This window comes from Dermacentor andersoni, chromosome 4 (assembly GCF_023375885.2).
Source record: "Dermacentor andersoni chromosome 4, qqDerAnde1_hic_scaffold, whole genome shotgun sequence".
Lineage (NCBI taxonomy): Eukaryota > Metazoa > Arthropoda > Arachnida > Ixodida > Ixodidae > Dermacentor > Dermacentor andersoni.
In genome coordinates this window covers 82,893,531-82,904,240 of record NC_092817.1, presented here as the reverse complement: position 1 = coordinate 82,904,240, position 10,710 = coordinate 82,893,531, and the positions used below count along the sequence as shown (strand labels likewise).

The window sequence follows — 10,710 nt, the reverse complement described above, 5'->3', positions numbered from 1 at the left end:
CGTGCCAATATCCATGCTGTGATATTCAATATTCTTTTTTTACTTGTAATATGTCAAATGCCAGTAACTGCAATTTTTCTAATGGCCACAAAAGGCCTATTTATTTTTATTTTATTTATACAAGTACCTGCAGCGCCACAAGGGCATTATTGCAGGGGGGACAAATTGAAGAAAAGTGAACATGTGACAAAAACTTGATACAGCAGAGCACAGGTGGTAAAAGTAAAAAAAATACGTAACATAGATGAGTCATCTCGACGGCAAAACGGTCTTGTGAAATGCGGTGCAAATTTGCAAAACAGAAATGGAAAGGGTACACTATCGCATGAAGTGCAATGCCAGCCAAATGATATAAAGAAAACGGGATAATATACTACGACAGACTGCGTGACAATAAAGACAGAAACTCTGAACACGTTTTACATTCACCAATGCTCCTGGGAAGCCTATTCCAGTGTGCGGAAACATGCGGGAAAAATGAATTACGGTAGACATCAGTACGACAGCGCATTTCAAGGACTTTCAGCTCGTGATCACATCGTTTAGAGATGAAGTGGGGAGGGAAAATGTACAAGTTCTTGTTTATTCCTGTGAGACCAAAGTAGATTCGGAAAAAAAGTTCTAATTTTGCAGTTAATCGGCGGTGTGCTAGTGTTTTCCAACCCAGGTCCTCTTTAAGCAATGTAATACTGCTACGGAAATTATAATTACCAGAAACAAATCTTGCAGCGCGGTTTTGGACGCGTTCGAGCTTTTCTATAAGTTTAGAGCTTTGAGGGTCCCATACCTGGCAAGCGTATTCGAGTACCGGACGAACATTTGTTATGTAAAGCTGTTCTTTTACTTTCTGGGGGGCGTTATAAAAATTACGTCTAACAAGGTTTAGTATACGAGATGATTTTAAGGTTAAGTAATCAATATGTCTGTTCCATGTTAAATTTTCTGAAAAATAGACCCCGAGGTCTTACAGTGCTGTGGGGATGTGTTTATCATATGATATCCAATTTGATTTTTCCTGCTGTCCTCTGGTTGATGTATTTCTTGTGATAGGCAATAATTATACAAATAAAGGGCTATAATTTCTTTCTCTCTAAGCCTTATTTCTGGGATGCTGGGACCTGCTGCGAAACGGGTAGTAGCTACTCCAAAATGAATTTTTTCCGGCTACAATGCCTGCTACAAAACACTCTTGGCCATTCCCACCACTGCATTCTATACTCTGCTGCAATGTGTGGTCGCTGTCGTCAGTCGCTAGAAGGAGTGTGACTGTGTTTTTGTGACAAAGCCGTCTGTGGTGGTCTTTAGGTGGTCGACGACAGGAGTGACTCCCATGTCTCGTGGGAGGTAGTTGACAGTATTGATTGTGGAGGAGAGTTTTCCTCGCATTCCCAACGAATGTGATTTTTGGTAGCCGATGGGCGCTGGGGAAAGGATCACTTTAGATTTGTCTCCAGATCATAGCCTGTTTCCTTGTTAGTTCTGTATGCGTGTTTACTTATGTTTTGCTACTCTCTGTATAATAATCAGTAATATTGTTATATAGTTAAACCTCAGTATAACGAAGTAGGTAAAATCGGTAATTTTCTTTGTTATATCGAAATTTCGTTGCATTGAAATTCAACCTTTTGTGCAAATAAGTGCATTCACCGGTCGATTTTTCTTGCATGGAAAGGGGCCGCAAAATTTTCCAAATTATCAGGCAATAGAAAAAAGCCAATTTGAATTAGAAAACAATTTGGTTTCGTGAATTCGGGAGTCAGCGACGGATGATACGGTATTATGCCGCATCGACAATATCTTCACATCAGCAGTACGAATTAGGAAAGCCAGCCAAGCTTTCTCGTGCACTCCGCCCTCGCATCTGATAGCGTCACCCGCACTGCGACCATGCTATCATGAAAGGCTAGCGCCTTCATGATAGAGAGTCACGAGAAGCTCAAGATTACGCAACCTCTTATACTAAAGTGTGGGAAAACAGCTAACGTGATGCCACGCCGTGTCGGCACACCCACTTTTTGCACACGTGGCAGATTATCTCTAAATCAGGGTGCGTGGCTGCGTATGCGCTCGGCGCTTACAGCCATGCGCAGCCACGGCCAAGACGCGCGGCAAGACGCACACGCGCCAGAAATCACAAAGCGCCAACTTACCCCCCCACCCTTAGCGCGCGCTTGATCACGTTACCGTGAGTGAGCTCCCCTCTCCTTTCCCATTGCTCGCACGGGAAAGCGGCACTCGTAAGGCCACCATCTTTCTTGTCCCACCATCGCAAGCTTTCACCTGCACCTAAAGCTAAAGTGTGAGGGGCCGGATAGGACCTTATCGCACTTGGATTTTGTACAGAACATGATGCGTCTCCACTTTGGCAGTCTTCTTGCTGGGCTTAGTGCAATTAAAGAAGTGCATTTGCAAGCAGCCACTTGTAATTCAATCATTTGACCATCTGCGTCCGTGGAAGTTTCTGTTTATTGTCTCTGTATTCCTTTACGGCCGTAGTGAAATTTCGTTACATTAAAATCACGTACAAACACACTTTCTTGTGTTGAGGTTCTAAATACATGGTGCACTATGGACAAGAGGTTACAAAAATTTAAATACTTCGTTATGTCGAGAATTTCATTATATTGCAGTTCGTTATATTGAGTAAGTGGTAAGCCCGTCCTGCAGAAAGTCCAGGGTTGAGGGGTCCACCTCCCGGCTGATATTGCTTCCAAAACTGTGCTGCCATATGATTGTCATATAGCGATGAAGACGACGAATGCAGAAGCGCAGTATGCAAGTGAGCAGTGGCACAGCAGAGCAGTATAAAAAGGATTACGTTCATTGCCATGCATGTTCGTGTTGCTACTCTGTGAACTGCCAAATATGTATCATTGGTCCACCAAGAATGTGGAATTTCCTGTGGCGACCTTCATCATTTCCCCCATACTCCTTCATACTCTTCTTAATGTCACAAGCTTCTTTTTTTTTAAATTCATAAAGAAAAGATTGACACTGAAGCTTTATTCCATAGTTAATATGGCCAGAGATATTCCGCTGATTAGAAAACATCGAAACAAACGGGAATACACACAGATGCAACTGGTCAGCAGTTACATTTACCATAGTGTATATTACGCACAACCCATTGTGATGGCTCAGTGACTGAAGTATTTTGCTGATGAGCATGAAGGCACTGGTCTGAGCTTTAAGTCACAGTGGCTCTATTGCAAAAGTGCTCATGTACTGAGACTTTAGTGCATGTAGGGTTTCTACCTAGCTGATTTTGCACCAGCACGGGATTTTTGTCTTCACGGTGCCAGCTGCTGGCTCGGCCCCACGCTAGCATGCCAAATGCCAGTTCTTGGGTTCTTCTTAAATTGGTACATGCATCACAAGCACTCTGTTTGGCCTTCACACATAGCAAATCACTGAATTAAAGCAAGCGGATTTATTCCGAATTCCTTGAAAACTGTTCACTGTCGTCAAACTGTAGTGTTACTCGAAGTTGTAAGACATAGTTGTCCTTCCTTCCCCTTTTATTTTCTCTTCCGCGCTTTCTCCATGAATTCAAATGCAACTTCTGCTACTTTTCTATGTGTCTTCTTGGTGGCACAAACTGTTGGTGCTTATTGCGTCAGCTGGCACGACCAGTTTTGGCCACGTGAACGATATGGACACGTATGTTTAGTTCTGCCCTCATACCTCCCTGGGCTACGGAAATGATGGTCAGCAAGTCTTTTACTGCTGGTCTTTTTAAGAATTTTATATGCACACCAAATTTTATATAAAGCGTTTCAATAAAGTTATAGCAAGCAAAGTTTGTGCTGGTCTTATCACAACTTTATTTTGTTTCTATTTTTGTATACAGAACTTATCTTTAAAAAATTGAGACAAAATTCTGAAATTGTAAAGTTGCAACATTGCAGGTGTGAATTTATATATGGTGATTTCCACAAGATTTCAAAATGTTACCATGTCATAAAACACTATACTGTAGTGATTCTGCACTCTGAGACCCTTTAAGCATTCAAGCAATAAAAAATGGTATTAGGAGAATTGAATGAGTAGCATAGAAACAGTACTGTTCCCAAAATTTGCGACTTGCAAAAATAACCTTTTATTATTATTATTTTTTTAGAAAGATGCAATAAACTAATGAGAGTGCAAGATTGTACATTTCAAGCTACAGAACCAGGTAGCTCTTTTCTGAAGCAGCATTGAAAGATTGTTTTGGACAGGAAAGCAAGCTGGAAACATGGTCTTTAAAACGAAACCAAGATGATATGGGTTTGGAATGGCAAACGGCACAAAATTGGTCATTTTCAGTGCCTTCATGAGCAAAACTGACCATTTTGAAATATAGATATGGCATTTTCTTCCTCAATGACATGTTGTTTTGACCATGTTTTTTTTTTTGCCATTAGATGTCCCATAATATGCAAATAAAAAACAAATGAAAAATGGATTTAATTTGTTTTGTTCTTTTTCAAGATCTTTTGTGAAGGAATCCTAAAACACTTTTATAACTAGTCATAGAATGGCCTTACCAATAAAGGATATCATTCCAAGAATCTTGTGGCAGAAAATTTTTTTGAATCTTTTAACCATAAGTGGAGTTGTTGCACCGATACCTAGCTTTCTCTCTCTTTTCGTTTCTGCTAGTGCACTGGAAGCTGCACAGCAGAGAAACCGAGAGGGCAAAGCCCCGGCCAAAAGTTCAGGTTTGCAAGGGCGAAAGGGCTCGTCACAGCACCCTGTGGCGACCACAGTAGACTGTGCCACGCAGCATACTGCTGCCATGTCGGAGGCCATGAGCAGCTGACACAACTACACACAGTGCAAAGATGAAATGGGTTGTCTCTCATTTTGAGATTCCAGACATCTATATTTTTCATTTATTTAGCTCAAAGTTAGCAATTCTGTATTACTGGGTATCCATTTGCTATCACAAAATCAGCCAATAGCATTGGTGGGCCAGGTGCTTTCGACAACGCTGCATGACGACATTGCAAAAGTGAGAGCAAGCAATTTTTTGCCGTTTTTGACACAAGATTGTACGTTCTCTCCTGCATGCAGTGCAGCAATATTTGGTTCACATGTTCACAGCAGCCTCTACGACAGGTTGGCAACATTTTCTTACCATGTTGAAAATTGTGTCAGGGCCCCTTTAAACACCAACAGGTTCAGTCATTTCATAGGTCAAAAGTGTTGAAGCTTCACCTGCTCTTTTTTGTTTCCTTCACAGCAACTGCCAAACAATGATGCACCTGCTCAAGGGGAACATTGGTACGGGTGTACTAGCCATGCCTAGTGCCTTGGCAAATGCAGGAATCCTTGTGAGTTGCTTTCCTACTCTCTTTGAGATGGGGTACTAACTCCCTGACTTTGTTTTAATTGACTGCTTTGAACGCAGTTGTGCCCGTAACATGTGCATTTGTGTCCAAGCTGGCCATCTTGCCTGTTACATATCCTTTCAAGTGGTTCTTTTGCTGTTGAAATCTTTGACTCCCATTCTGTTCCATTTACAGGCTGCATGTATGCATTGTGAGGCATATACTTACAGAAGCCATTTGCTTTCAAAAGCATGGTTGGCCAAAGTCTAGCAAGTGTGAAGGTTGAGCAGGTAGACATTAGTTAGTACGTTTGCTGTAAATCTCATCATTCCTGAGATGCTTGACGAGCTGAGCTAGCCGGGAAACCAGACTGGTACAGTTGGCTTGAAGTGTTCTGTAATACTAAATGCAGCTCGCTGCTAGTATCTCTGTACAATTTCGTTGCTTAACCCCTAAAATTGCAACGAGTCTTCGAAGAAAAGAAAGAAGCAGCATAGCAGACATGATATTTCTATCGGGCACAGTTCCATAAAAAATTGCTGTTAGTCTCATGTCTGTTAGCAAGTTCAGACGTGAAATGCCTGCCATGCACCAGTGCCTTTTTGTGCACAGCAAAATGCTTTGCATTATTGTGAACTGTGAGAGACTGCAGAAGCTTGGCTAGAACTCAGCAATGTAAATAGGTAATTCAGTGGTTAGAAGGACCTTGACAAGTAAATAATGCATTGCATTCTGTATCGCATGATAAAAATGGCTAGTGTATACAGCATTCGTGTAGAGAATTGAAAAAAGAAATGGAATTGAAAATGTGTTGGTGTTCTCCTGGCCATTGTGACAGTGCGGATCACTGACGTGCAGCCAGCCTTGTGTTTAAAAATTGCACTTTACAGGCGACAAGGTGTATTCGCCCCAACGTCGCCATTGCAGAAACAACTTTGGTGATAATCATCATACATGAGCAAAAGACAGTGGGAGTAACTGCTTAAAAATGCTATTGCATCACATGAGCATGCATTTTCAAGAAAGTGGATTAGTTTCGCTATGTGGCAGGTGGATATATAATTTGTTCCGGGTACAAATGAGTGTATTGTTAATGAGTGCTTGGTAAATGAAACATGGTTTGTTCAACACCTATAGAAGACTGCAGATTGCTCTTACTGCATCAGTGTCATCACCGTCAGGCTATCTTTAATTCCACTGCAGGGTGGAGGATTTTTACAGGACGCTTATATAAACGCCCTTTATAAGGTCAAATCAGAAAGTCTTTGCCCCCAGCTTTTATAAGCCAAAATAAGATACATATCGGTAATTACAAATATACATACTATTCTGCAAACCTTATGCTATTTTTCCACATAGTCCCCAACCAGTTCAGACATTTGTCCCATCGCAGCACTAAATTTGAGATGCCCCTGTGGTAGAATTAGTCCGGCTGACTGTGGTACCACCGTGTGGACCGTCTTGGCTTCATCGTTGCACGTGAATCCCTGTCCTGCCAGGAACTTCTTCAGCGGACTTCTCAGAGCGAGATACCTTTCTCCTTACGTGGGCTGATTTCCCTGTGGATTTCGATGGACGTTTGTCCCTTGCTCCATAGAAAACGAATCACACTTCATTTCTTCTACGCCATGGACTTGTGGAGCACAATGGTCATCTTCAACAACTGACAGTAGCGCTGTATAGCTACCGGCAGATAATTCCAGGCCGGTCCAAGAAAGGTCCATCGCTGCGAATGGATATGTTGACTTCGCGTTTACAACCGTAATTTGGCTAAAAAAAAATAGGGGCAAAACTCTGTGATTTTGCCTCGTGGATTACTGGTTGTCCATAGAGGAAGGAAAACACTGAAATAAAGAAAAGACAGCATTTCAGCAACATCTTGTCTTCACTGACAGGACATGTGTTTGCATAGACAGACTGCTTGCGAGCTTTGTACACTAGATGCTATCACAGCTCCATGTGCAATTCATTTGAAGGCTCAAGTAATAAAATAGTCATGAAACGGGGTCGCCTATGCGTTTGACACCATATTTGATGGTGAGAAAAGTGAAGGTTTATTCTGATTTCATCAAACTGTTATTTAATATGTTCATTGGTATTTTCTTCTTCTTTTCTTTCATTTTTCATGTTTCAGGTCGGCTCTGTTGGCATTGTGTTAGTGGGAATTATTTGTATCCACTGCATGCACATATTGGTGAAATGCAACCACATACTGTCCAAAAAGTGAGTTCTAATCGCTATGTTTTCTGGCCATTTCAAAACTTTACACCTGCAGCCCCTCGTTGGGTGCATGTGGTCACAAACTTGATTTACTTTCCTGTTCCTTTTCAGGGTTGGGTGTAGAACATTAGACTTTGCCGGGGTGGCACAGTACTCCTTCAGGTTTGGACCGCGCTGCCTACGACGGTTTGCCAACGGCGCGAGGTAAGTCCGTGGTATCGATTGCTTCGTCTGTATTTGTACCATCAGCATAAATTGAAATCCGAACAAAAGAAAAAAAAGAAGCTGTGTGAGGACACTTGTCATGTGTAATTACATCAGAGCGCGGCATGCGATCACTACGTGAATGGTTCCTAAGCGTAATGTAGTTCCCCACATACGTTATGAAGCCTAAGTTAACCCTTTTCGTATGGAAGAAGAGCTGAGCCTGTCAAGCACGAACTTGCAAAAAAGGCAAACCATGAACTCGTCCAATGCTGTTTTATTTTTCGTGTGGCCTTCAAGACAATCTGAGCTCGTCTGCTGCTCTGGGGTTTTGTTGTAAAAAATGCCAGATAGCGCAAGGGAGCCTGCTGAAGTGTGAAATTGCAAACATAGACTTGTTTTTTTTGTTGTTGTGGTTGCTAGCCGTCTTTTTCAAAATGGCATCCTTTGTGGTAGGAGTTAATGTTTCAAGTCATGAATGCAAGAAAACAAAAAGAGGTGATACAGAGAGCTGAGCTTCTTCGAGTGAGCGATATTGCAAAACAGTGCATTGAGTTGAAAAGTGTAAATGAGGAACCAGATCGTGCAGTTAAACCCACTTTCATTACGGTGTAAAATTAATATTTTTTTCTAATAAACTTCGTCTTTCTGACAAGCCTTTAACTTAGCCTTGCTTTCTATGAGCAACAAAATCATATGCAAGGAAACAAAATTCTGTTTTATTGCAAGTTCTTTTCATTTCTTTACTATACTTAAAGGGTTGAACTGCAGTTACAAATGTAGGCAAATCTGGGAACACAAGACAGTCTAATTATTTTTGTCTTTTCAGGTTTGAATTAATGCTAATAGTACATCACGCAAAACACAGCACATAAGACAAGGGACGACCACACCAATAAACGATCTACCTGTCATACTAAGACTGACTGCTGAGCAAGTTGGTATGAATTCATGGTGGAAAAATGGCTTGAAGATTAAGGCATGGACTTGTGTCATTCAGTCTCTTCTAATGCCCATTTCTTTTCTTTTTCCTATGTTTTTGTACCATGAAATCTACCATCATGCAAAACCACTAGCCTAAATTTCCATTTTAATGCACATACAAACTTTGAAGCTTGGGAAAAGTGTGGCTGGTGCTTGTTGTCTTCAGTACAGTACGTCTGGTTAATGGATTGGATGTGATTGGGCAGTACTATTCCGTTTGACTCTAGATTCTGGAAGCTTTGCTTTAAAAGGAACATCCCAACGTTCACGCAGTTTAGAAGTATAAGTGAAAGATCTTCCATGTGTAAAACAGACATCAAACTATAGAATTGTTGTACAAATTAGTGCATACAAGAAAATGATCATTATAGAAGGGCATTTTGCAGATGCTTTAAGAGTGCTGTTGTAAAAACCAGATGATAAAAAGCAATAGGTATGAGCAGAGGTTCCATGCCCACTGCAATGTAGAGAGCTGGCTGGGTATAAGAGGCTAGAACACATTCTAAGAGATGAGAAATGAATGTGGCTAATGTGAGGAGATAGCAGTTGGAGAAAACTGTGAGATTATTTTTACCCCCACTGCATACATGCTGACAGGGATGATAATGCTGTTAGTCATGGAGGTATTAATATTTCCATTATGCTACATTGCAGAGCAACTGTCAACTGTTTTCTACTCCTGACCCAGTTTGGATTTTGCTGCGTCTACTTTGTCTTTGTTGCAACTAGTCTAAAAGAGGTGAGTGATGGTGTATTAGTCGTATGATAGGATTACCCTAAATACTGGCATTGGAATTGATGATTAAGGTTTATGTTGTAAATGCTTAGAGGCCAGGTAGCCCTGCATGGTTTGTATATGAGATGCTAAGGCAAGCAACTGGTGCATTCAGTAAAGCTATTGTTGAGTAAGATGAAGCGACTTTGGAAGCACAAAATATTGTGACTAGCTAAAATACGTATAGAGAATAAGGTTAGCAAGCTTTGATATGATGCATGTGGTCTTTGCGTACTCCTCTTTTATCTCATGAAGACGTGCCCTGCTAGTTTGCTAAGGATATAAAGAAGAAAAGAAGTGAACTGGTAGTATGGTCTAATTGAGGACTGGTGCATGTAACTGCTTGAGTGTGAAATGTGAATAGGGGACTGTACTAGGAAGGGAGGCAATAACCAATGCTTCCATTTAATACTTGGTGGCAGAATTCAGATCTACTTGTCCGTTTCTGTGGTCGTGATACGGCGAGATCATTTCTGTGATGATGTTGCAGTGTCAGATTCATGCTCATTCAAGCCAGGATACATATTAGTGCGCAGCTCTTAAGCACCCGTTCCTGCAGCGAGCATCGGCATAACCGAGCGAACGAGCGCTGCAAAGAATGAAAGTGAACACAGAGCGCAGCTGGAGATCAAAGAAAGGCAATAGTGCAAGGAGGGTGCAGCGGAACCATGAGGCGGAAAGCAGAGGAGGAGCGGAGGGGAGATGGCCTGCGCTTGCGCTATGTTGCTGATGGCCTAGGCATCCAAAGTCGCATGGGCAATCTCATCTGCGCTTCTGGGGGGGGCCAGGGTGCTGTGAGGTGAAGAGGGCTACGCTCATCCACGGCGTCAACTGCTGAGGTCAGTCCTCGGTACAAGCGCGTGTCAAGTGAATCACTGCTCCTGCAAGGGGCGATGGTGAGCAGCTACAAGTAAGGCTCAATGTGACGCTCCCTTGGGTGTTGTCACCGCTGACACTGGTGGCATGGCTTCCCCGTGACGAAGGACCACTCTCGTTGTTGGTGAAACGGAAGCGTAAAAGCATAGTGCCATGCAAGGAAGGCTGTGCAGTGACAATCGCTACAGTGTGGCATCAGAGTAGCGCACACTGTCTGTATCGAAACAAAGCGCTGTATGAGTGGAGGTCTGTCTGCGGCGGCTGCTGTGAATTGCACCTACGCGTCACCCATGTGCTGCCTCTCATCTCTCAATTAGGGAGGCAGATGCACCACAC

At 42.3% G+C, this 10,710-nt stretch overlaps 1 protein-coding gene across 5 annotated transcripts in view; it reads left to right on the top strand.

Moving 5' to 3' along the window:
* The window catches only part of LOC126536383 (proton-coupled amino acid transporter 1), a 110,952-nt gene that overhangs the window by 79,528 nt on the left and 20,714 nt on the right, over positions 1-10,710 (top strand). For all 5 annotated transcript variants that reach the window (XM_072287878.1, XM_055073969.2, XM_050183318.2 and 2 more), the window contains 4 exons: positions 5,228-5,318; positions 7,450-7,538; positions 7,647-7,739; positions 9,378-9,462. In XM_072287878.1, the coding sequence (XP_072143979.1) occupies positions 5,228-5,318; positions 7,450-7,538; positions 7,647-7,739; positions 9,378-9,462 (358 nt within the window). The remainder of the gene's footprint in view (positions 1-5,227; positions 5,319-7,449; positions 7,539-7,646; positions 7,740-9,377; positions 9,463-10,710) is intronic.